Below are 27489 nucleotides of genomic sequence, written 5' to 3' on the forward strand. Positions count from 1 at the left end.
GTTTGAAGAGACATTAAACAATTATCTACTTCATATTGACAAAACTACACTTGGTACTTGTTTCAGTTAATTGCTCTACATGTGATTAGTGTGTGTGTGTGTGTGTTTGTGTGTGCGAGCGCGTGTGCATTTGTGTGTGTGTGTGTGTTTGTGTGTGCTGCTGTGCTGCTGTGCTGCTGTGTTAACGACCTGAACCCCCCTGATGTAAATGACCCTGCTGCCTTGTCTCAGTCTGTGTCCCTCTCATATCTCTCGACTGCATATCTTATTCAGTGCATATCCTCGCTGCTCCGGACTGTGTTGACATTTAGACAGGCCGGTCCTTTTTAGAGAGAACTGTTGGCACACACACGGCTAGATAACCTTGTCAGCTCCCTCCTTCCTTAAGCTGCCTATTTCTACTGTCTCTCTTTCTCTCTCATGTCTGTTTATCTCTATCTGTTTCTCAGCTCACCTTTTCTCTCTTGTCATTCATCTTTTTTTACCGGTTTCTTTCGTCTTTCCTTTTTTTACATTCAAGTTGAATATGCATCTCTATCTCCTACCAAGACCACCCATCTGTTTTCTGTTCTCTGCTCTTCTTCCCTCACTCTGTAGTATCTCAAGTGTTAACACTTGATATCAGGTGGTGCAGCTCTTTCTCAGTAATGCAGAGCAGAGCAGCTGTCTTTTGAAGACCAAGAATATTAACCAAGAATATTATTAGTTTCTGTTCTCAAACATTGGCAGCTAGCTCTATATGGGCCAGTGCGGTGAACTCTTACTTAGAGTCAAGTACTTTCCTCTGTTGAGGCATCCCATCACAAACATGACAATTGGGCCATGTGTGAAGTGAGATAGTGAGACAGTTTTTTTTGTTTTTGCTCCAGTTGTAGATCTGGGTGGGTGTGGATGTTGGGATGTAGGATTGTGTTATGTTTTGATGTTTTTTCTTGGTTTAATATTTGAATGGAAAGCTATAAATAAGATTGTCAAAAAAGATTATATGGTAATAAACCAAGCTTGTAAGAGAAAGCTCATGCACCTTGTTGACCCCCTCTGGTTTTCTGATTAAAAAAAATGTAATCTTAAGCTAACTATAGTTTATACTTTTAAACTATATATATATATATATAGAGAGAGAGAGAGAGAGAGTGCAGAAATAATAAACTGATATATAACTGATATAATGTTTATATGGTATTATAATATTATATTATATGATATAATAAGGTTTGAGTCAGATTTTCTTCCCTGTGTTCAGACTTCCCTGTCTGTCACCTTAAAGGTAAAAACAAAGCTAACTAAAAGGTGTTGAATTCACTGAGGTAAGAGCTGTTTGTGAGTATAATTTGCCATTGTAGCATTTGCTATTCCCACATGAGTCATCTTTGCACAACTACAGATGTGCCCTCATCTGTCTATCTCTTTCCACTTTGGGCCATCACATCTCTGGAAACAAATTTATCACACACCAAGCAAGCCGATCAAGCCAGATGTTGTCACGTGGAAATTTCAGCCTGACCTCTAATTTATTTATTTCCTTTCCTACTTACACGTGGATCTGTTGGAGGGAGGTAATCTGAGGAGGACACACACACAATGCTGCTGTGAAGGTACATCGACAGAAGGGCAGGAAGTTTCTCTGTGTAGAGATCAGCAGACTCTTGTCCAGTCATTTCCTTCATCCCTTGCATAACATTTCTAATACTAAATGCATTTCCTGGATTTGTTTTGTTCCATCTGTTAGATTTTACATCAAACAAGTAGCAAAGAACCCTGCTTACCACCAACAGTTTGCTTAAGAACTGTATCGCATGGTAGGCAATATGACCTTTTTTATGAAACAATAAAACAAACAGGGAACCAGTACGGTGTCGAGGTTTTGTGTGTGTGTGTGTGTGTGTGTGTGTGTGTGTGTGTGTATGTGCGTTATGACAGTTTAATTCAGGACAAGTACATTTTGGTTCCAGCAGCTATCATTATCCGCATCAGCGTGGTGATGTTCATTTTTGGTCTGGTGGGATGATGCACCACAATCCAGGAGTCCAAAGTCGGCCATAGCTTTGTAAGTGTGTGTGTGTGTGTGTGTGTATGCCACCCACCACCGACACTGCGATGTCTCCATTTGTCAAATGCTATCAGTGTTATTAGAGAGTGCAGAAATACAGAAGAGGAACAGAAATACAGCACAGAGAACAATGAATCAAATGAGTACCAGCAGTGGCATAATATTATCCCTATCACCTATCATTTTCTTCACTTAAAAGATATTCAATTATCCTGACTGCTGATCCTTCTTCTTTTCTTTCTGTAATATTTTTCTTTTTCTCTTCTTTGTGGTTCTTTTCAGTGTTTCTTGTGAGCAGTGTTATTTAAAAGATGCCTGTGATTGTATCTAGTTTTTGGCTAACCTCCAGAGGCTAATGACTTTCCCTCTGCCTTCAGCTACTATTGAATTTGAAGTACTCATAAAAGAACCTGTGTTACTCCTCCCCTTGGAAATAGTTTCAGGGAATTTAAATCACAGGTGTCCCAAATTACTCAGAAATGCTAAGAAGAGGTTATTTTCTAACTTTCACATATAGCTGGTACATTAGAGCAGTTTTTTTTCCTGCCATCTCTCTATTTTTATGTAAATAACATGATGAAATAGTATGTGATTTTAAGAACACTGAGCAATTTTGAAAGGGAAAGAAAAGATTTTAACTTTTATTGCAAAATAGTATTAATTGCGTAATCGTCCCTGTAGTCTTGCATTGCCACAGCGCTGTGGAGTAAGGTCTGGCTATACCACAGATACATTCTACGATGGGTGAAAACAATGCTCTGGATTGATGCATTTCTTTAAACCAATCACAATCAACAACGGTGGCCCTGCAAAATGGTCTCCAGAAGGAACTTGTTTTGTTGGAACATTTGCACCCCGCAAAAGAAAACGCCACATACAATATTAAATAAAAATAACTGTTCACACAATACAGTAACATGAGCTATTTAAATTAGCCAGATACATGGTTACCAGTGGCATACCAGTGTATTGTTGTGTGTATTTTGTCTTTAGCAAATCCCCACCAATTGGTCCAAAAACATCCCAATTAGATAGTAAATGCCGTAAACATATTCTTTGTAAATCTTTACAACCATTCCCCAAAAGAACCAAGCAGGCCTGCCTTATTGCACAATCCAAATTGTATTCATAACATTGACAGCATTGACAGCATTGATAGCATTGATAGCTTGAAGTTTGTTGTTTTTTCCCGAAGCGAACAGAGTTTGAGAACGGCAACACACAGAGAGCGGAAGGTGAGGGAAGTGGCTCACGCGCCAGACACATCACACGCCGGATGTCAGGCAATTATCCTGGAAATGTACTTCCATTGATTCAGACTAGCATCCCTGTTACAGAATAAAAACATCTAAAAAAAAGACTTTGCTCTGACGCAACAAAAGTATTTGACAATTTCCTTTTCACTACATTCCACTTGTAAGCCCGCCTTATCTCGCCGACACACAGGAGAAAGAGCAGATATGCACCTGGAAGATGTAAAGTCTCTTTGAATCCAAGCAGCTTCACTTTAGTTACATAACGTTGTACAGGACAGTTGTACTTCTCCAACAGCACCAACTCACTCCTCTGTAATCAAAAAGGACCCACTGACCCATCATCTAATGTCTTGCATTTAGCAGATTATTCATCAGATTTCTGCATGACACAAATTCTACCCTACAGTGTCCAATGAAATAAAGTAAAAAGACTGACATCTCCAGGTTGGTGAGAGATGAGAGACACTACTATGTTGTGGAGTCATTACCTTTTTTTTCACACGTATGTTCTTAATGAAGTGGAAATAGCAAACAAAATTCAGAACCATCCCTGTAACTTTCCTTTGCTATTCTCATTGATGGAGCCATAAGATCAGGGTGTCACTTTACACTGGTTCATTACCTTGTGTGACTTGTTGCTCTCTGTTAACCCGACAGCCTCTTTCTTTTCTGTTAATCCTGTAGCACCTCGGCATAATCATTATTATATCCTCCATGACCTGCTATCTTCCTTTCTGTTTCCCTCACTGCACTGACTCTCATAGGGGACCCTAAAGCTAATTAGGGTTGAGACTGCAGGGGGGGGGGGAGGGTTCACACAAATAACATACTGAAGAGGAAAGGCTGGGACCATTGTTTTATTGTTTCACCCCAAACGCCTACTGGCATCCTTTTAATATATTGTTTTAAGATTTTTATAAGGATGTTTTATATTTATTCATGCTCTCTCCACCTTTACGAGGGCCTACTACCCATGCAGTGCATCAATTTCACACAGTTTTATGGGGTTGTCAGAAGTGGTTTCTGGAAAAGTAAGAAATCATAAACTGAATTGAAACACTTTGCAAAGATACTCTTTTATGGAATATGACAAACCATTGATATATCAAATTGTAAGACTAGTAGAGTAGTCATTTTGCATTGTTGACTTTAGTTCTCTTGTAATAACCATTTCTTTTGGAGTTTTGTGGAACAATAACTGGGCTTGTTGCTTGTAAAGTGTGAAATTGTTTAATTTCATCATGAAGTAATGAACTAGAAATAATCTCAGACAATAGCTGCTGTTTTGATTTTTTTGTCTTTTTATGGTAATGAAAAAGTGGCACATTTTACATAAACGGTCATTTCCAGTTAAACCCAAACGTGTAGACCTTCTACAGATATCTTGTACATAAACAAACTGTTATTTCTCATTGGGGGTCCTTGACATGTGGTAGCATCCTTGCTGCTGTAAAAATATGAATTCACTATGAACAAAGGATCTCCAGGGGCTAAAGATACTTCTCTAGGGGGATCTCAAATCATGCCAGGATGGTAGATATGGTAATGATCAATCTATAATAATCCAGCTACAAGAAGCTGGAGGCTGGTTTGGGCTGTCCTGAACTACAGTTAACTACATTGACTCATATACAGTATATACATATATATACACACACACATATATATATATATATATAGTTGCTTTTACAGGCTTAGTAGTACTTGTGACAATTAAACTGGACTCATAAATCAAACCATATAAAAATCAATAGAGTGCACATTTAAATAAATAAATAATAAACTGGGATATGATGTGTATATGGTATTATAATACAATATGATATATTATATGATATAATTTTTTATTATACTGAATCAGTGTTTAGACTTCCCTGTCTGCCACCTTAAAGGTAAAAACAAAGAACTAAAAGGTGTTGAATTCACTGGGGTAATTTGCCATTGTAGCATTTACTATTCCCTTCCATTTATATATATATATATATATATATATATATATATATATATATATATATATATATATATATATATATAGAGAGAGAGAGAGAGAGAGAGAGAGAGAGAGAGAGAGAGAGAGAGAGAGAGGGGGTGGTACTTAATCATCTATGGTGCAGAGTGTGTGAAGCCACTCAGGTCTGGTAAATGTATCTGAATCAGGGTGATCCCTCCTCTCCTCCCTCTCTCAGATCAGTCCTCTGACATAAAGCGGACAGTCGCCCACAATAACCGGCTCTATAGCAGCCTCTGGCTTATCTCATGTCGGCGGATCGCCCCCGGTACCGTCCCGTACCGGCTGTTCCCCCTCTATCATCTGAATCACACACACACGATAGATGCGGTCGTGTTTTACTTTGTTTGCTTCCAAAGAGGACCCGTATCTCTCACATCTTTCCCCCGGATCTTTGTTTCTGGACGCCAGGCTGCGGCTGCGTAATGCCCCGGTGAGTACTGATGGTTGCTGTTGTTATCTTTCTTTCTTCCTCCTCTTGTTGTTGCACACCGAAGAGATACTGACATAGATAAGATAATGTCTTAAAGTCGGTTGAGGAGGGAAAAGAAGCACGGGCATGTTTGTGCTTGGTATACTTTTTCTTTTTTTTCGGAAATGGGGCTTTATGTTTTATTATATGCACTTCAACCTCACTGTTTTTGTTCTCTCAGAGGGGCGTTACTGGAGTGTATGTAGACACACAAAGGCAGCCGCATGAAGCCAGTGTGCAGAGAGGATGCAGCGTTTCCCATCTAAACTAAAACTGACCTAACGCCTGTTGGAAAGTAAATAGAGTCAAAGAGAGAAATAAAACACAGTCAGAGTACAACAGGATGTAGCATTCTCTGTTTCCATCCACTATCGCCTAGGCTACGTGATATTGGCTCAGTGTAGAGTATAGTTTAAATTTTATTTTGCCTTAATCAGAATTAAAGGCATAATTAATATAATAATTGCAAATTAATACATTTTACTGCACTGCATCAACCCACTGCAAAGTATTCATATTTATAACATGTATTCTGGTTGCATAACCTGAAGAAATATGGAGAATAAACGCAGAGAGAGAACACCACATGCCACCTCCAGTGGTTATGCATTATATATAAAGTTAGCCCATGCTGCACCTCCCACCCAGCAACACTGTCAACGCTCAATCTCTCTGTTCTCCCCTTACACTCGTTCAGCCTCTGACAGTCAGCCTGACTGAAGCTAACATGAACATTGAGTGTTTGTAAGGATTTTGCTGTTAAAGAGCAGTTATTGTGTGCACATCCCCCATTTATATAAAGAAAGTGCGGGAGAGCGCTAATACTCAAGCCATGCCCTCAGGTCTTTGACAGCAAAGAGATTTGATTGATTGATTGATTGATTGATTGAATATTTCAATACAGCCAAGGGATCTAGGGGTGCCGGAAAGTCAATGATTTAGTTTTTTTTTAACCACTATATGACCTTTCAAGAGGTGGAAATACAACTAAAATGTCAGGAAGATTGATTCACTTTTAATCTGACAAAATAAAGTTGAAAACAATGCTGCCATGATAATCCATTCCATCCTTTCAACTTGTCCCTCTGCTCGAAAATGCCAACAGCATCATATGGCAGACATTAAAGCATCATTTTAAATTGACGTGATTATCCTCTCTAAGAACATTACGTTGCTGGTGTAGATTAGGTTACACTGCCATTCAGTGTTATGTAATGGTAACTCTCCTGCGACACAGACCCTGCTAACACACTGGCTCTGTTGCTGTGTAACTTTCATCTTTATCTTCTCTTTTGTTCACCCCATTTCCTCTTTTCCTCACCAGCAGCAGCAGCAGATGTGTTGAGCGACTCAGGTAATAGCAGTACCCTTCCACAGTGAGCCCGGCCTGATGCTGAGATCCCCACATTCATGAGAAGGCAACAGGAAGCAGATCACTGAGGGATTAAACATATTTATGCACATGCACACATCGAGAGTACCACAATTCAGGGTTTTGACCGCTGCCCAACTGTGGATCTCACACTGAATGATCTTGTCTGACTGACTGACTCCAGTATCATGGAAGAAGAGGAGGAGCTGACAGAGTCTCATTGAATTTAACTCACATAACCCCGCCTACATTTCTCCTGTCTCACTATCGAAGGCTTTGCCTGGTCAATGAGGATTACAGATTTTTAACAAACACAGCAGAGAGAGAGAGAGAGAGAGAGAGAAAGAGAGAGAGAGAGAGAGAGAGAGAGAGAGAGAGAGAGAGAGAGAGAGGGGAGTGCAGAGCCGACCATCCGCCTGCTGCTGTCCCATGATGCATCTACACATCTAAGTGCAGGATCAGCCACACAGAGGGCTGTTTCTATGGATACCCCTGCCCTTGGTAGTATTAATAAGACTCACTGATATCCTGCCTATCTGCGCGTGAAAAAATACGGTGAAAGATAGGATGTGCATCCGTGCAGCAGACTACAGTGTCAAATAACATCTTTGGAGCAGAGAAGAGGAATATCTTGAAGGAAATTATTTTTTATTTTTAAAGATGTACTGTAGATGCTCTACACTCCTTGTCCCAAACACCTCAGAGGTTGTTTTAAATGTAATACCTAGTAGATTATCAGCTGGTTCAGTAAAAGGGTGATTTAATACGAATCTGCCCACACAGGACCAGAAGAGAGGGTGAAGATGATGCACAAATACACTTTTTAGGCCTGAAGGAAATATCTTTGTAATAGCCTACTGAGTACAGCTCAACATTCTGGATAAAATAATCCTACTGAAAGTTGTGTGGGCCCCTACAACTTCCACCTCACCAGACTAGTTGTGGCACTGCATTTGGATCTTGTCTACATGAGAGCAGACATCTACATGCTCCAGCTACCTATAAAGATCAGGTCTTTAGTTAAGGTTCTGGACTCACCAGCAAGATGTAACATGATGTATGCATAAGACAATAGCAAAGCACTTTAATAGATATTGTGGGGAACCATTAAGCTTGAGGTACCTGGAATCATCTGTCCCTAACACTTCCAGACTGAGCTATCATGGCTAGACAAGACACCCCCCTCTTCCTCCATGGTTTTGACCTAGGTGGTCACTTTGTTGACCTTCGACCTCTCGGCACGGGTGTTACAGGCCTGGTCCTCTCAGCTGTGGATGAGCGTAGCAGACAGCGTGTGGCCATCAAAAAGCTGGTGATGCGTGATGCCTTGACGGTGAAGCACGCTTTGCGGGAGGTCAAAATCACCCGGCGGCTGCACCATGAAAATGTAGTGAGCGTTAATGAGGTTTTGGCGCCATATGGACTACCACTGCCCAGAGACCCGACCCAGCTGAGTGCGCTGTACATCGTCCAGGAGTGCATGGAGACGGATCTGGCTCGGCTGCTGGAACAAGGACCCCTTCCCACAGGTATGAAAGACAAAAGGGAAATAACATTCAAGCCAGAAACAAAAACTAAATATTATTTTATTTGAATTTGGACAGTTTTTTCTTTTTTTTAATTAACTTTTTTATTGATTCCATCCAGCATTGTCTCATTAGCATTTAACATCTGACACATATGCTTTCCACATATACAGAGCATACAAATATTTCACACCAGGGATCAAACACAAAAAATTCACAATTAAACACAAAATTCAGTAGACTCGAAATGAGTACATTTTTCACTTGTATTTGGACAGTTTAAGTCCCTTTTTCATGACATGGTGCTTTTTGTTAAAAACACTACTGTTTTGTTGCTGCACTGCTGGCTTTGTTTACACTGTGATTTACTGGATTTAGTGGCAGTCCTTTCAAGACTCTTTTACTGAGGCACTACTTTATCCACAATTCACACTCACTCACATTTGAAGATTTATGTACTAGATACAACAGGAAGTGTAGGTATGGACATCAATAAGAAATAATGTGTATGTAAGTTTCTGTTTGATCTGGTTTTATGTATGCATGTATGTGGATATATATTGATATGTGTACGTAGGTATATATGTAGATATGCATGTGTGTATGCATGTGTATGAGGTTGTTTGTATATCTTACCATAGAACTCTGGTGAAACATGGAGTGAAGAGCTCCCCATGTTCGACTATATATAGTTAACTATGCCCTATTGGTAAATAAAAATAAATAAATAAAAAATTTGGAAGGGCAACATTTGGATAATTGAAGAATGGAAAGTCTCAAAATATGTTGCGTGACTTTATCAGTAGTACAGCTGTAACTGTGTGAGACGATATGTAAGAATGTATTTGCCAAAAGAAAAAAGAAAAAAAAGAAAATCACATTACAATTTTAACCAAAATGTGTTGAGTCATTCATTCAGTTTGTTTGTTTCCTCTACATAAACATGCTCGTTAAGTATTGGCGTGACGCAAACCATCGTTTTAACATAATGTGCCACAACTGTTTTGCCTATATTCACAAGTCACACATTAGAATATCAGAATTTTACCCCAAATCTGTACCTTCACTGAGTCTTTCCTTCATTCATTAATGTTGTGTTTTTATTCATGTCACGTTTGACAGGTTCAAATATGGATTAACCTATCTATACTAGCTTTACTCAATTTAACATAACTAAGTTTAGAAATAAGCATTGTTATAGTAATTACATGAGTGAGAATAGAAGTGGTGTGGTGGATCCTGATATCTGACTTTTTCCCTTGAACAGGTCACGCTACTCTGCTGTTCTACCAGCTCCTGAGGGGACTGAAGTTCATCCACTCAGCTAACGTCTTGCACAGAGATCTGAAGCCTGCCAACATATTCATCAACACGGACCAACTGCTGCTCAAAATTGGAGACTTCGGGCTGGCCAGGATAGTTGACCCTCATTATTCTCATAAGGTAAGAGAGAAATGCAGGAAAGTAAACCCACCACACACGAACACATATAGGCCTACTACAAGGACGTTTACACTCACAAAAATGATGATGGTAGTATATGCTAGTAGTTGGATGTCTTGAAGTGAATGAGTGAAAAGACCGATGACCAAACATGACATGTAAGCTGAAAGTGTATAATAATCAGCAACACTTATACAAACATTTCCAGCCTTAATTACTCTTAGGGATTTTTGGGGGGCATGTAAATGTAGCAAATGTGCCAAGTGTTCTTTTGACCAGAGGCCAGTAAATGCCTGTGGATTTTTTTCTCTTTAGGCTCAAGCTCTTTAAACAAGTTTTATATTCATTTTATAAATCCATAATCTTCAGAGGACAAGCCAGCATAAATATCAACATCATTTTGTCCGTGTTTTTTTGTCTTGGTACTTTTTAATACTTGTTCTACAAACATTAATCATACTATAAATATTCAAGCTAGTAAAGTTGAGGATGTTAGAAGGGATTTTTCACTCTCCTCATTGCTCTGATGCAGTGTGGGCCGGTCTGCTGCTGATGGATGAAGTGGGATATTATTGTAATATTAAACATTGTCATGCTCCCGCTGGGGAGAATTATTTCCCAATTTACGGCAGCTATATGCACTACTTTTCAAGCCATTTCAGGAAATAGAATGCCTAAAAATCCCTGCATCATTTAGGAAAAACATGGGAAAAAAACATCCTATAGAGCCTACATCCTATTTTGTATGTACAGTAATTGTTTTCCAACTGTCTTCATCATTCTGAAACCAGAACACAACACATATTTTTTCATTCCTGCCCCTTAAAAAGAGTTAAAAAAGGTAGGGCAGAAATTGCTAATCTTGAAACCTATGTTTGTTATACTATGCTGAAGTAGAGTTCACAGAATGAATGTCTAGCTGACAAATCTGCTAAATTTGAATCCATCCCATAATAATTAGTCTGCTCTAACTGCAATATAATTAGAAAATAGGAATAGGCAATAATAACACATTAATACTGCATGAGGAAAAACTGCATGGTTTTTGCCCCAAACTGCATGAAATTATCATGACTGTTACATGTCTGTAAATGGGAGACTCATGGGTGCCCATATAATCCATTTTCATTCAGATATGTTGAGGTAAGAGGTTAGGGGACCCCTTTAAAAATGGTCATTCTAGTTTTTCCCTTGCCAAATCGTAGCCTTAGTTTGGGACGTTATTTAGCCCCCTTCTAGACAAGCTACCAATCCAATGGATTCCTTACGTTGTCCAGTTTCACAGAACTCGTTACAGCATCTGAAAGACAGTAGAGTCAGCCTAAAAGATTCAACGCTTTTGAGAAAACATTTGGGGATGGAGCCCCAGAATATCTTACTTACTATAATAATCTTACTATAGAAAATCAGTGGTTTGCACTCTGATTGACACAATTGAAACACAGAATAATTGATGTCTGTCTGGTGTCCTCTCACTGTGGTGTGTTAGGTGACATCTTAGGCATCATTAGTCTGATTCTGACAAAGATCCAGATTTCAGTCAAATACAGTCAAAATATCAAACTTGAAAGTGAAAAGTGTTTGAGGTGTAACTGTTACACCTAAAGATTGTTGATGATGTGATTGCAGTACAGCCAAGTTTTCTTTTTCTACGACTGGCATCTCCGATTACATATCCCTATGTCTGATATTGCCGACCCGTCTTTCACATAGGCCTCCTCTCCAGCCCAAACACTGCCATTACTGTAACATCTTCTTTTCAAACCTGGTATCAAGTTTCGTGCTAATCAAACCCTGTGATTAGCCTGTCCATTGTAGATAAAGGCTTCTGAGAGATTAATGTGACATTTTACTGCTCCATTGTGCTGCTTTATTATGCATGGAGATCCCACAGTAATACTGTAACACTAGCAGGGCAGGCTGTGTGTGTGTGTGTGTGTGTGTGTGTGTGTGTGTGTGTGTGTGTGTGTGTGTGTGTGTGTGTGTGTGTGTGTGTGTGTGTGTGTGTGTGTGTGTGTGTGTGTGTGTTTGTGTGCGCTCGCGTCTGTGCATGTTTGTATGTTTGCGTGCTTTTTGGGTCTGTGCATGTAAAAAGGGAGCTCTTGTGAAAGACGATCTTTGTCAGCTTGGAACACGGGACTGGGGATCAGCTGGGTGCAGACACAGGGGGTGCGTTTGGATGGGAGAAGGAGGAGGAGGGAGGCAGAGAACAGATGAGGAGCAAGGGTGAAAGGAGGAGAGATGAAAAGAACAAAGGCAGAGAAAGAAGGGTGAGCAAAAGAAAGGAGGGACAAAAAAGTGAAAGAAAGAAAAAGTGAGAGAGATTTGGGTCGTGCAGGACAGCAGAAACAAGGGTTGCTTCTATCTCACTCTCTGTGTGTGTGTGTGTGTGTGTGTGTGTTGTGTGTGTGCACGCGCGTGTGTGTGCGTGCTTGCGTGTGTGTGTGTGTGTGTTTGGATAGATAGATATATAGATAGATAGAAAGGGTAGATGTCTTAATTAATGTAGTAAGTGTTACACGTGTCTGTCATGTGCATATTTCATATAGATATGCCTATAAGCATGCAGAATTCACATTAAGCCATTGTTGATTTATTGGAGATTTAATAAGTACACTGCAAAATTTTTCGTTGTGAATTTAAATAATTGGATACATTTTGCATGACTTTCACAGTAAGGATTACAGCAATATACTGTGAAATATACTCACAGCAATTTACTGTAATTTTATATCTGTGATATTACAATGCATTGTTGTAAAAGCACAACTGTATACTGTAACTTCACAGCTTCAATGACAAAGCAATTACTGTGATATTACAGTACATTACTGGGGAATTACAATCTTTTGCTGTACATCATTACAACAAGGCCCTGTACTTTTACAGTGTGTACTGTGAAAGTAATGTACAAGTTGACAATAATTTACTGTGAATTTACAATGTATACTGTGGAAGTCATGCTAAAATTGTCCAGTAACTTACTGTAAAAGTAATGCAGATGAAGCTTCCATTTACAATCATTGTACAATTAACCCCCTCCCCCCAACAAACAACTCTGAGGTAAAGTCAATGTTAGCCCAATGGCATATTTATTAACAAATAAATATTTTTCAATGTACAGCAGATGCCAAGAACTTCAAGAGTTCAAGAAATTCAACTTTCTAGTCATAAAAGCCATCTTAAAATGCAGAAAATGCAGAGAAATTGTGCAAACTTGCAATTCAACTACCTGTCTCACAATTCAACTATTCAACTAGCTGTGTCACAATAACAGTAATGGACAGGATGGGAATGAGGCCTTCATGGCAAGATAAGAGAGCAATTGAGAGAGCGATAAAGGAATGTCGTAAAGGGGTCAGGCACTCCTCTCAGTCTCAAACATTATAATGAGTCCACACACAACAGCATTGTGTAAAAATCTTGTAGTGCAAAGTTGTCTTGAAAAATTACAAAAAGAACAAGGCTACTCAAAACTGAGCCTGACAACTACAGCTGCAAAAAAAAACTATGATGCCCACTCAAAGTCAATAAGTTTCCGCAAAAGGGTGCTCACATGAGGGTTCATGTTGTCCGCTTCTTGGTCTTTGAGCCTCTTTCAGGATTGATGCCCAGGAAGCACCTGTTAATAAGCAAAGATAGTTTCAGTTTTAAATAGACTTACAGTATGTTTTGCAGACAGCATTTATCAAGGTGTGCTTTTTGCTGTGCTTTTTCCCCACATCAAACCCTAATAGATTTATAATCCAAACTTGTTAGATCTTACTCTCACCATAATTTTTTTTTGCCATTTTTAGCCAAGGTGCCTCAGGTTAGGTTTGCCTGAGGCAAAGTGGTTGATTTTCTACTATGAGAGGCCATCAACGTGCGGTGCCACTGAAATGCATCTTCACACAATTGGCCAGTTGGTAAATTAAAACCAAACCCTGTTGAAAGTATGACAAACACATCCTTTTCAATTAAGGGCCTGAAAGCATTTTTTTCTGCTTTTAAAGAAAATTTAATCTACTTCATTCAATACATTCGCATTTCGCAATAGACGTTTCGAAATCATCATCACATAGCCTGCCCCAAAACAAAATAAATAGCTGTGATTGGACCGGCAGGTATTTGTCAGCATAACATGTGTAGAAACCCAGACTGATCTGCAGAGCGAAATTGAATGAGTTCGCGAGATCAGGACGGTCTCACCAGGCTAGCCTCAGGTACCTCGTTTGTCAGCATTTTAGACCTCAAGACAATCATTGAGTTGGAAGCCTGTACTATAATGTGAATTACAAGATTAAATGTGATCTTTATAAATATACCTTTGAATGAACTCCAGCGTCGACGATCCAGCGGCAGGATACTCAAGGTTGAAGACGTAATAGCTGCTGAAGAAAGCAGCTACTCCGTGAAAAAAGAAAGGGTGTGGGCCCATCACGACATGTCCCTCGATGGATATAAGCCATCCAGAGGGCTTCATCATGTCACCTGAAATGAACAGATACAACATTATGTGTTATGAGCACTTTGCGAACTGTTTAAGATACAAAGGGCTATACAAATGTAATTCTTATTATAATTATAATTATTATTATTTATTGTGGTCATGTAGATTTCTAGAATGAAAACAAAATAATGAGTTAGAAATGTCGATACTAGATCAAAGTAACATTACCTTGAATGTTCAAGCAGGGGGTGCTGGGGAGTTCTGCAGTATTGACGTCCACAGCAGTGGCACATGGCTGTAACATAGTTAACGAACAATAGCATGGATTTAGGATAAAGGATAAATATTGTTCATTGGTCAGAGGTAGTAAATCATGCAAGGTAAATGTTGATAATGTAATCACTCATTTTGCATTTTAAATATTTGAATAAAAAATCGTACATCAACTTCAAGCATCAAACTCTCTTAGGGCTCTTTGAAGTACAACATTAGGATCAGCAGGATGCAGGCAGCCTTGTCAGAGTCTGGATCATAGCAGGCCAGAACATCACGGATCTTGGGGTTGTCCAGTGTTGCACAGTAATCCAGGATGGTCTGTTCTCGTCGACTAATTGCCTCCTGTAGCTTCTGAAGGACATCGACGTCCGTCAGGAGGCCAAAGTGTGAGAATAGGCATTTCTGAGAGAAGAGAAATGGCCATTCCTGTTTGATCTCAGACATCGCTGCAACAGGCACTTTGTTAAGCCTGACACTGAACAGGATGGTTAGCCTCGCCCTCTGATGACCTGGAAAGAAAAGAAAAGAAAAAGGAGAAATTACACAAGGCAACCAACAATAAGAATTTCAGTTTGAATGCAGATTATAATCATTGATCATTGTAATTTAATTTTAGCCGTATGTCAAAAATGATAGTGGTATATATATAGTGTTTTTTTTCTGTAGCACTTTGAGATTGCTCACTCAATGTAAAGTGCATTTACAACTTTTACAATTATTATTCATTCATATCAGGACAAGTGGGAACCCTAGTGTTAAAACCCTCCCGTTGTCGAACACGACATGAGACTAACTTACTCCAGTTAGCTTAGTCACGTTGTAACTAGGATATCTGCTGGAAAAATATTTTTTAATGGACCTTTTGAATTGCTAAGTTATTAAAGTTAAACAGCTAACGGTTAGCCCTGCTAATCTATGATAACCTTGATTAATTACAGAAATGTGCACACATAAATAGTAATGTTTGTCCCATCATTGGTTTTATAAACTTTACAAACACCAGATTTGTCTAAACGGTGATAGTGACATGAAAAATTATAGCGAAACTCTCGTCATTACTAACATTACTACTATTAGCAAATGCTGTGAGAGAACCTTCAACAATTCCGGGCACTTGCTAACAAAATGTGAACTGTGTCATGCGATAAACGTTTATTTGAAAGTAAATATTATTATCATATTAAAATAACATGGGTGTAAGTGCTGCAAACATGCATGCTGCTCACCTTCTCTATTCAGCCCAGAATAGAAGAGGGACACAATGGCGCCTTCAGTTCAAAACAGTTCGGTTATGTCATGTGACTTCCCAGGGCATATTTCAAATTTTGCTGTGATATTACAGACCTTGTTGTGATATAACAGCATGTTTTAGATTGCAAGATTTTACTGTAAAATAAGAGTTAAATGCTGTAAAATCCAAGGATACTGTAGTTTTTACAGGTATTCATTGGGATATTACAGGGAAACTTAATTACAACAAGTTACGGTAAAATAATACTATTAATTATTGTGAAATGCTGGTAATTTTTAACAGTGTAGTGTACCTCAGCTCATACAGATAGTATTGTTACTGTACTGTAGTGTTGCAGTATCAGCCTCTTCCTTTGCAGATGTTAGCCTCAAAGCTTTGATAACAGGGATGCATTAATAACCAATAAGACTGCTGGCTGCACATTACAATCTAATTTTAAACTGACTGTTGACATGGTTTGAATTGTTCTTGGATATTGGGAGTTAGTTGGGAGTCTGTCCCAGCTGATGTGTCTGTTAGCCAGCAGCACATAAGTCATTTTTCATTAGCATTTGGATTGTATTACCAGAGTCATGGGTGTGTGCTTGTGTGTATGACGATGTGTGAGTATGCTGGGCTGTTTGTGATGCAGTGTTGACACCAAAGCAGATGCCTGTAGTGAAAGTGCTAGCATTATCTCTCTTATTTAATAATGCAAATTCAAAGAGCTGCTTTTTCAAACATTTTTGTGGTAAATGACGCGGGCAGTATTGACTTCAGCTGTGATGTGAAATTCACAAATGGTATAACTTTCACATTTGGCCATACAACAAGACAGGTGGCTCTGTTTTATGTCTCATTTGTATTGATTTCAAATAGGGTCCTTGAATCACAGTCAACCTTTATCAGTGTGATTGGCTAGTTTAGACTTGTAGTTCTCACCATTCAATGACCTATACTCACTCCAAAGAAATCCCTCCTACCTTTCCTTAGTGTTTCTACTGTAGCTTACATGGTCTGTGTTATCACAGTGGTTTTGTCAGTACACTGGGACTCTGCAGTGCATCGAAATGAGGCTGTTTGACAAGCTGTCTAGATGTGAGCCTCTGACTACACAGACAAACATTTACTCAGGCAAAAAGAGATGACAGAAAGGTTGAGAGGAGATAGAAGAGAAACAGAGCCCGAGAAAACATTATTTGTTATGTTGTTTACTGTCAACACCAGTAGGAACGTTGAGTGTGTATGTGTGAATGTCACCTGCTGAGGCAGCGCTGGATCTGCCCAGAAATTATTCATGACCTGGATGAAGGAGAAAAGGAGAGGAACGGTGAATAAGGAGAGAGTATTTGAAAAGGAAGAGAAAAGAAGGGATGGAAGTGAGGAAGAGGGGAGTGCGAGTAGACAGGTAAAATGAGTGGACCTGTAAGTGACAAGAAGAGAAGGAGGGACGAAACCGGTGAGAAAGGAGGTGAAGCAGGAAGGGTGGTGAAAAGAGAGAGATGGGGTGAATCGTTAAGAAAAGAGGAAAGGTAGGGGAGACAGTCATAGCTGCTGTGGTGACGCAGAGAAACACTGAGGTAAATTGAGATTAAGGGAACGGATGGAGAGGAAAGTGGGAGGTGATGACAGGGAAAAGGTTGAAAGGAAAGGAAAGGAATGAAGAATGCAAAAAACATTTTATAATGCTGAATAGCTGTGGTACAGTGGTTAAAAGCAGTGTAAATATAGTTACAAAACGATATCTGAGACCACATATGTGCATCATTTTCTTTTTCTGTTCAAAGTAGTTTCCAAAGCTGTTTTATGATTATCATCAAATACTACATCCTGAAAATGTTGTACTTTTGAAACAAAACATGACCACTCCTTGAAAGACAGTGTCTGTCAAATGCTTACCAGGAAGCAGAAAGGAGAGCTCAAATGTAGAGACTCATCAGCAAAAAGACAAGGTGAGTGCATGTTTGTCAGACCATCATTGAGCACTCAGGATCAGTTTCTGCTCTGTCATCTGCTGGCACACAGGCAGCGATGAAGGAGGGCATGGAGGGGAAGGGGAGGCGGTAAGTAAGGTTCAGCATGGGCAGAGAAAGAGGGGGTAGAGAGCATAAAAGGAGTAGATAAGAGTTTCACATGATGTTCGATGAGAGGAATGAGAGAAGAGGAAAGGCAGCATAGGAGGAGCAAAGAAAAGAAACAGCAAAGCTGAAGTACAGCTGTAAAACTGAAGTTTAATTCATAGCTTCTTATTCACAGCTACTAAATAGTGCTGTTTAATTGGACAATGTATTTAATTTATTGTATTGTAGAAGTAATGTAACTCCTAAGAAAGCTGGCCTGAAGAAACTCATGGAGCCATTTTGACACAAACATTTCTGGCAGGCTGAACTTCATGTAGGGGCACATTGCTGGATGGGATGTATAAGAGGGAACATCGGCGTGGGTGGTCCACAATGATTAAAGGCTCTGAGTCATGTCCTAAACCTGCTGATTGAGGCACAATTCACTATAATTTCCTTTCAGCTGAAATACCAGATAGAGGGGGAGATTGGTGAGTGGTGAGACAAAAAATAGGAAAGAAGACTTTAGGAGAGGGGTGATGGGAGAGCAGAAGGGGAAAAGAGCAGCGAGGACAGAGGAGGGAGGGGTAGAGAGATGAAGGAAGGGATGGGATAAGGATACCAGCCTAATTTTGGGGGCACTTTTCCAACCATGAAAATTAGTTACAGTATTTTTTGGGACAAAAGTGAACAAATATAGTATGGCAGTAAGAAAAAAGTGCACTTTATATGTCCACAGTCTGAGCATATTTTGTTGTGCAGTCTAATGTCTTCTGCTATCATTAGTTTGAGCAGTTAAAGAATAGAAAAAGAAAATTGAAAGTAATAGAAATATGATGGAGTAAGTGCAGGGATTTTGAGTGATATATACAAGAGGCGTACAGTAAGAGCGTTAATGATGGCAACAGGGAAAAACTTCTCATTATACCTTAGATAAATCTGGTTTGTAAATGCCTGTGGCTCATCTCCATGCACGCCATCATCACAGTGTTACACACAAGGTGAACATTTACAAAAGTAAAAGGCTGGAGCAAGCCATGTCAGAGCAGCTCTAATGAGGGCATGTGTGTTGTTAAGCCGCAGAGCATCAAAAGCTCAGTGAAACTCTGTAACTGCTGGTAGAGATTCAGGGGAATGTTTTCTACAGCAGAGCGTATCCAGAAGCCAGTTTCCATCCTCATGGAGCTGACATAAAATGATGAAGACTTTGTGGTTCTAAATCAAAATATATCTATATGTGAGCTCAGAATTCCTTTTTGTAGCTGACATTACCAACTTCACGATGCTTTCACTCCAACAAAATAACTACCAAAAAACTGCCAGCTATATTATAATTAATATGAGCAACTTGAACACCTCATACACATGCAAGTGCATGCAGACTTACAAGTACACTACTAAATGGCAAGAACTGGTAACAAGCCAATCTGTTGTGGTCTATCATTCTGTTGCTCTGTTCTGTAACTCTCTTTCTACTTTTCCTTCATTCACACCCTCACATGCTTCTCCAGGGCTATCTGTCCAAGGCTCTGGTAACTAAGTGGTATTGTTCCCCACGTCTGCTCCTGTCCCCCAACAACTATACCAAGGCCATCGACATGTGGGCCGCTGGCTGCATACTGGCTGAGATGCTCACTGGACGCATGCTGTTTGCAGGTACCTCTGCTGTTTCTCAGACAGTATCCACTAAAACACTCATGACCTTGATGTCCTACAGGAACGCTATGATATTGCTGATCTTTAATTTGATGGCACAATGAAATAATAATATATCTTTAGTATTCAGCAGAAACATCCTAAAAGCCCTGCAAGATCTTTCTTTACCATCTTAGCAACAATAAACACCAGCCTAAATAAGATAGCACATTATAATCAGGCTTCTTTTAGTAGCTAAGTGAATAAAGTAGAACAATCATGTAAAACAGTTGTATTCAAACACATATTGTGTGTCCTTTGTTGACTGTAAAGTTCTTACTAGCATATATGCTAAAAAGGTTCAGTCCAGAGTGTCCTCCGCCAAAGATGCTTTATTCTCTTTCTGCAGGCTACTTCTTTGCCTGACCAGAATAACAATGATGATAGAGAAATTATTGCTTTCTGAAGCAGATGTAGTTCCTCCTGACAGGCTGATTTGACCTCCACCAGCCCTCTACACCACAGGAGAAATAGTGCCATAAACTCAATCGTCATTTGTTCCCTGGTGTTTCTCTCTGCTAGAATTTCACACATGGACTGTTAGAGCTGCATTTTACTTATCCACCGAGTTAACATGTCACAACTATTTAATATAGGCAGAGGGGAAGCAATGCACTCTCATCCAAACACAGTATCACTGCTTGCTTAATTCTTAGTGGTGGATGTGTTGATATAGCACCACCTGCTGGTGCCCATTAGCTTGATGAAACTTTTAAAGGGTAAATCCATAATATAACATTAGTTCAAAAATGCTCTGCTCTGAGCTGAAAACTTTGAGCATGCTGTGTGTCTGGTGACAACCACAGTCAGTGACTTCAAAATATTTGTTCATGTCATCTGTAAAATGCACTTCAGGGACTTTTCTAAGAGTTGAGCTTCACAGCATCTTATTCCTCCCAGGTTTTATACGACCCCAAGCATACTCAGCTAGACGTTTAGGTAATAGAGGTTTAACATAAAGATTGAGCCATATTCCGGGTAAATGTCTGCCAATATTATAAGAATGTGGGGTTTTTATATAACCTGCAAAGAAGTGCTGCCCAACAGATTGTACTGCAGAAACAAAAATTCCCTGGTGCACAAAATGCTGTACCTACTGTGGCCTCACAAAAACAACAAGCCTGCATTTTCAACCTTTACTATTCTACCAGTATTTGATTTAGGATGGATTTACTCTTAAACAGATCAATAATCAGAGGAAGGAGGGAAAAAATGAAGATGCAGAGAGTAACATTTAATGTGATTAAAGTAATTAAAATTGAAGTGGGTTTTATAATACTTGGGTCTTAGAATTATATTATCTGCAGCCTTACTATTTCTTTCATTCAATAGCTCACACCTCCTAGTTATTCCTGTTTGACTCTAAGTCACCTTTTTTCTGCTTATGTAACTGATCCTTTGTCTCTTCTCTGCTTGTCTCTGATTGGCCGGTGCCCTTTCCCCAGGAGCTCATGAGCTGGAGCAGATGCAGCTGATTCTCAACACAGTACCGGTACTGAGAGAGGAGGACAGGCAGGACCTGCTACAGGTGACGCCTCAGTGGCTGCTGCTAGTCATATGTCTGCAAACTGATTGGTTAGATATGCATACAACTCTTTTCAACAAGGGACCTGCATGTGTGTTGCTTTCAACAACAATATGCTTTATGCTTATAGTAAGAGTTAACTTAGTTGAATGCTGTGTCAATATGCAAATATTAAAATCTGTCCAATCCTTTTCCCAGGTGATGCCTTCATACGTCAGTTATGGATGGAGAGTCAGGAAACCCTTTTCTGCATTGCTGCCTGAAGTGGATGCTCAGGGTGAGTGGAAGGAAGTAGGAGAGGAGAGTAGTGGTGAGAAGATGAAGGAGAAGCAGTATGAAATAAAAATGGGACAAATAAGAGTAATGGAAGATGTAAGGAGTAAAAAAGATACAGAAGACAGCAGATTCTCTGAGTTGAAGAGATGATAGAGTAGGCTGTAAAGGTTTGGAGGTGGAACACATATACAGTAATTTAGCCCTGAGAGAGTTGCACAAGAATATATTTTATTAAAGTGCTCATATTATGCTTTTTGGCTTTCTTTTATTGTGTTATATATCTTTTTTGTGCATGTTATAGGTTTACAAAGTGAAAAAGCCCACACTGATCCCAAAACACTGATCACAAACTGCTCCAAACAGCTCTATTGTAGTCCAGCCTTTACTTCTGTGATGACTGAGCGTTACTTTGTAACACACGTTATAATGCTCGCCTAGCTGCTAGCGTGGCACGTCCTCATACTCTGCTTGTGACTGGGTACTAGTCCTTACCTAGCTACTGCGCATGTGCGACATCCAACAAAGATGGAATAGAAGTGCGATGCCTCACTCTGTAGCTAAAACAGAGAGCTCAACACACAGGGTGAAAAGAGGAGCTGCAGCAAGTACAACAAATGTATGGTGGTTTTTTTTTCTTCAAATGAAACCATGTAAACCTTATATTCTGATATAACCTGTAAATACAATTATGAACCTGAAAATAAGCATAATATGAGCACTTTCAGAATACACTTTATGGACACTACATTTCATTTCTCCTCTTCTTCCTCCTTCACTGATCCCTTCCTCTTCTTTTCTCAGCTGTTGACTTCCTTGAGCGTATTTTGACCTTTAACCCCATGGATCGGCTGACAGCTGAAGCAGCGCTGTCCCATCCCTTCTTCCAGCAGTACTCCTGTCCAGAGGATGAGCCCACTTCATCACATCCCTTCCGCATCGAGGACGAACTGGAGGACAGCCTTGTCACTGAGCAGAGCCTCAGCAACAGCAACAGTCAGGCCTGCAGCATCCACTGGGAGAGGTCTGTACATTTACATTTTTATACACTGGTATTTATATATATTGAAAAACTGCAGGTTTTTGGAACAGAGAAGTCTGGCAAAGAATAATGAGACACAAGAAACTACAAATGATTCACACAGTAAATATATTTGCATATACTGCAACTAATACTACACAGACTAATATGAGTACTTAATTTCTGCCCTCCTGTAGGTACGAGAACAGTTTATCAACAGATATGTCCTGGCAGCAGTCAGACACAAGGTGTCACTGCATGCCCCCTGGCCACATCACCTCCTACCTGGAAGACACTGCAGAGGATGAGGAGGTGCAGAGAGACCCCCGGGCCAGTTCCACACTGTTAGAGGAGGCTCAGGTTGGATATGTTTTGTCATTTTCACCCATACTGACTGATTTGTACTCATAGTATAACCAGTATCTTATTCTAATGAAATGCAAAGTAAAGGATATTTAGTAACACATTAAAACCAGTCAAAGCAGCACAAAACACAATAAAACTCAAAGTAATTCCTACTTCCCTATTTATCTTATATAGGTCGACCCACGCAAATATTCCCACAGCAGCTCAGCTGAACGCTTCCTGGAAAACTCTCACTCCTCTCTGGATCGGGCCTGTGGTTTGGGGTATGGGGAACTGGACTGTGGCCACTCCTGTGACTACAAAGTGGGCTCTCCTTCATACCTGGATAAAATTGCCTGGAGGGAGGGCAAGCCTCAACACTACTCGGAGCCTAAGCTGATCCTGGATCTTTCTCATTGGAAGCGTAACACCAATAGCCTCCCTGTGCCTGCTGAGCCTATTGGTGACAGCGTGGAGGACCTTGGAGAGATGAAAGAGGAGGCAGCAAAAGAGGAGGAAGAGGAGGAGACGGGGGATTTATTCCAGGAGATCTCTCGCTGGGTGGAGAGTACCCAGTCTCGCCTGCTCTCGCCCAGTCCCAGTCCTTCTTTGGAGCCACGTTCACCCTCCTGCTACACCTCCTCTCCCCCTCTGCCTCTCTCCCCGACTGACCTTCCAGCTCCAGTCTTCCACTACACTGAAGTTGTACAGCAAACATCAGCTGAATATGATGAAGACAGACTGAGCCCACTTCAACCTGTCACGTCTTCCTTTAACTCCCTTCCATCACTTCTTCCCTCATCTCCCACATCTCCGTTCCCCCCTCAGTCACCTCAAACAGTGTCTCCCCCTACCTCGCCACTTTTTCCTTCCCCAGAATCGCAACCCCTTTCCTCTACTTCCTCCATTTCTCAGCCAGTAAATGATGACTCCTTGGAGTCACTTCCTGTCAAGCAGAAAGAGCGGCTGTTCGACCTGGACGTGTTCATATCCCGAGCACTGAAACTGTGCAGGCAGAATAAGGAGAAAGCAGACGGGAAGAAAGGGCAAGAGGGGGGATGGAGGGAAGAAAGCAAACAGCCAAACATTAATCTAAAGGTTCCCAGGCTTCCAGAGCACAGGCCTCCACCACCGCAGACTCCCAACTCTTGATGTTGAATTTCAACTTCAGGTCCACCACAGTATAGCATCATATGGGTAGCACTTCCAAATTCTCATAGTGCTTTACAGAATGAGGGGTGTCCATGGTTGAATATGCTGCTTAAACATTAGACCTTAGTGCTAGCAGTCTTTTTGTTACTATTGCTATGACACACTACACGCTGTGACTAAAACCCTCACTTAAACAAGCAATCCTGCTGCTTTGTCAAGAGGTGCTCTCAGGCAATAAGAGGTCAAAAAGCATTTGGGTTCAAAATGAATAGCTTAGCATTGCAAATACCAAGGGTTTGTTCTGGGAATATTTAAAAATAATCAGCTAATTAATGATTGTGGTATTTGTGGTTTACTGTCATTTGTCATCTTAAAGATGTCTCCAACAAGAGTTACCCAGGCTATCGTGTACTGGATAACAGTAACCCACTGGAGAGGGATCACTTGGTTTGTTTTAAGTTTGCTTTAGATTTGTGTTTCTATACAAGATCCCTTGCTGTCAGTCAGTCATTAATGTTTTCAAAATCTGTCTTCCAATGGTGATGTTCACTGAATAATGATAATCACACAGGAAATGCTTTTTTTCCAAGCTGAATGTATTAACTGAAAAATAATCAGTCAAATTATACTACGTGGTGAACCATGAGGATATTATTTGTTGCTATCTTAACACTCACAGTGACTTAATGAGCTACGTCACTGCTACATGCCTTGTAAACTTGTATTTCATATTTTAATATGTCATATTTAGTTCTATAATATATTTCTAAAGACTGTTGTTAATATTCTTTTGTCCAAAGTAATTTTGCTGAATGCTTGGGCACAATTTTTTGTTTGACATGAGTTGTATTTAGTTTAAATGTGGAATGCTCTATCGTAATAATTTATGCTCTAGTTCAATCGTAAATAGTTTCAAATCATGTCTGTCTGATGCACCAAACAAGGTAATCCTCTGCTGTACACTCACTGAAATATCTGTGAATGTACCAGGCAACCAGCTATCTGTTATCATTCTGCTCACTTGTTAGCCACAGAAAGCTATAATGCAAACAACAGCAGCCTATATTTTGGAAAATGTATATCCTTTACAACCTTTATAGGAAATTCTTTGTACTCAAAACTCCTCAATGCTACCCAGTCACCATAGTAATAATCACCATATTAATACTTTTCTATCCAACAAGGAAGACAGTAGACCATCAGAATGTTATGTATTCTGGCATTTGATGTCTTCCCTCCAAGGTAACAAAATCAAGTAAAAGAGACAGTCAGATGTATGTTCTAAACAGATGAAGGCTGTTGGCTTGTGCCTCGTACTTTCTCAATCAATCACATCTGACATTCACTTCACTCGTCAAACTAAAAAGCTGATAGTGAGCATATGGAAATTTAAACTATTCTGCTAAATCCATGTTATTCTTTAACCTAGAAGAAATACATTTCCACCATCCCTGGTTTCACTATTTGGCATGTAATGCTCTGCTGTGGGTGTACGACATGTAAACAGTGTATGGGCTGGTCCGACTGTTGGGAATGCCAGAGGAATAATACTGATATGCATAAAACACACTGCCATGTTGTATCTGTTCAATGATATTTAGTCAAACATCTGATACCCATTCCGACTAAATTAACTTCCAGTCTGTTAGCAACAAGTCTTTCATACTCTCTTACATATTCATTTTAATCCTATGTCCACACACAGAACACTAGGAAGGTGATAGTGTGGCTTGATAGTGTGGTGTTGATAGTTGAGTTGAGTTGATAGCCACCTTCCCACAATGCAGCCACTGTATATGTTTCTCTGCTGTTAACATTTGTTAACTGTTAATGCTTATGTGAAGTTGATCTAAAAATGTTGATCTCCACATACACAGGTTGTGAGCAGATCATCGCTTGCACAACATAGTACGAGCCATACTTAAAAAAATGCTAACAGTACAACCTATGAGCCAGGTATATTGTTTTACAGTTACAATAGACATGAAGCACATTTAGAGTCACTAGCACATTCAGAAATGCAAGTTTTACTCAGCGACTACTGAAACTCCACTACTGTCAATGTTGATTTTTGTCAATAATGTACCTCTAAGGTATTAACCATATCTGGGTTGGATTGCTGGACTAACTGAAGAAGTGTTCAAGTAAAGAAAAGGTGCAAATTGTCCATTTTCTGATCCAGAGCCATTTATTTATTTATACAAAATAGAAGCTATGCTGTAATCAAACTAACCTATACAGGTATAATGATCACATTTAGCATTATATAGTTTCCTCTGCAGGTATCCTAAGCAAGCAATAACTTCATTGACAAATAACACAAACATATTGTAACACATTTGGTTACTGAGCCGAAGTCAATTATTTAACGTGTGAAAATTTTTTCGAAAACGTGCCTCGATGCTTCCAGCTTGCTGACTGTAACATATCCTCTCCCTTCTCCGTGGCTTTCACATTATTCAAATAGCTTAAATGTTGTTGATTTTATTATGCGTCACTTTTTTGGACAGCATATTTCAGTGTGCTTTTTTTTCTTTTGTACTATATGGAGGCCTCAGCTTTAGTATTTGAGAAAAGCTGTAAGGTTTTTAAATGCTCGATATTGATTGATAGTATTGATTCTGTTTTTGCTGAAGAATTAATAAAAAAATACTTATTAACTATTATTAAACTTATTTGACCTCTTGCTTTCTATTATTGTGATTCAATGCCAAGTGAGACTAAAACATATTGCTGTAATTAATTTTTTAAGGGTATCTTGTATTTGGTTAACATTTATTTTTGCAGGGATAAGTAGGTTACATTTGATGGACCAATGCACCACAGCATATATAGCCAAAGCTAGAACGCCCTTCCTAAGATTGGCCTTTATACAAATAAACACAACTCAACAGGAAGACATTAACACATACAAAACAGCACAGAGCAAGTAATGTTATAATCTTGCTGCGTTTTTTTTCTGGCGCCTTGTCTGTTTGTCTTTTGCTTATTTTCCACAAACAAAACAACAAATACATCTAAATATAGGTTGTTAGGGAAACAGGCAAACATAGTTTACAGATGGGATGCCAAAACAAGTTAATTTGCCATTTCAACCATAGAAACCGTTCAAATGAATTGCTGTTGCTCTCAGTACCAGAATAAAAAAAAAAAAAGTGCAGAAAAAAACATTAGCAAACCTTTTACGACAACAACAAGAACAAGAACAAATCCTAAAAACACACTTGAATGAAATCTGGAACCTGTGATCAGTTCCTACGACAGTGAAAGCGGTGACAGCTCTCTAAAAATATTGCGCTTGTTGCCGTCTTTACGGTAACCAAGAAGGAAATCCCAACATGTGATTGGATGA

The 27489-nt window shown here is 39.6% G+C and overlaps 1 protein-coding gene across 2 annotated transcripts; it reads left to right on the forward strand.

The window, feature by feature from the left end:
* The first annotated feature begins 5431 nt into the window (after window positions 1–5431).
* Window positions 5432–26803, forward strand: mapk4 (mitogen-activated protein kinase 4). Of its 2 annotated transcripts, none has more exons than XM_039804108.1 (9): window positions 5432–5747; window positions 7111–8687; window positions 9952–10127; window positions 19638–19782; window positions 21267–21349; window positions 21545–21623; window positions 22424–22643; window positions 22838–23000; window positions 23181–26803. In XM_039804108.1, the coding sequence occupies exons 2-9, from the start codon at window positions 8321–8323 to the stop codon at window positions 24135–24137; spliced, it is 2190 nt and encodes a 729-aa protein (XP_039660042.1). In that variant the 5' UTR covers window positions 5432–5747; window positions 7111–8320; the 3' UTR covers window positions 24138–26803. The 2 variants fall into 2 exon arrangements, with proteins under 2 accessions (XP_039660042.1, XP_039660043.1); XM_039804109.1 differs by having other exon boundaries at window positions 7114–8687.
* The last annotated feature ends 686 nt before the right edge of the window (window positions 26804–27489 follow it).

Source organism: Perca fluviatilis, chromosome 6 (genome assembly GCF_010015445.1).
Source record: "Perca fluviatilis chromosome 6, GENO_Pfluv_1.0, whole genome shotgun sequence".
Taxonomy (NCBI): domain Eukaryota; kingdom Metazoa; phylum Chordata; class Actinopteri; order Perciformes; family Percidae; genus Perca; species Perca fluviatilis.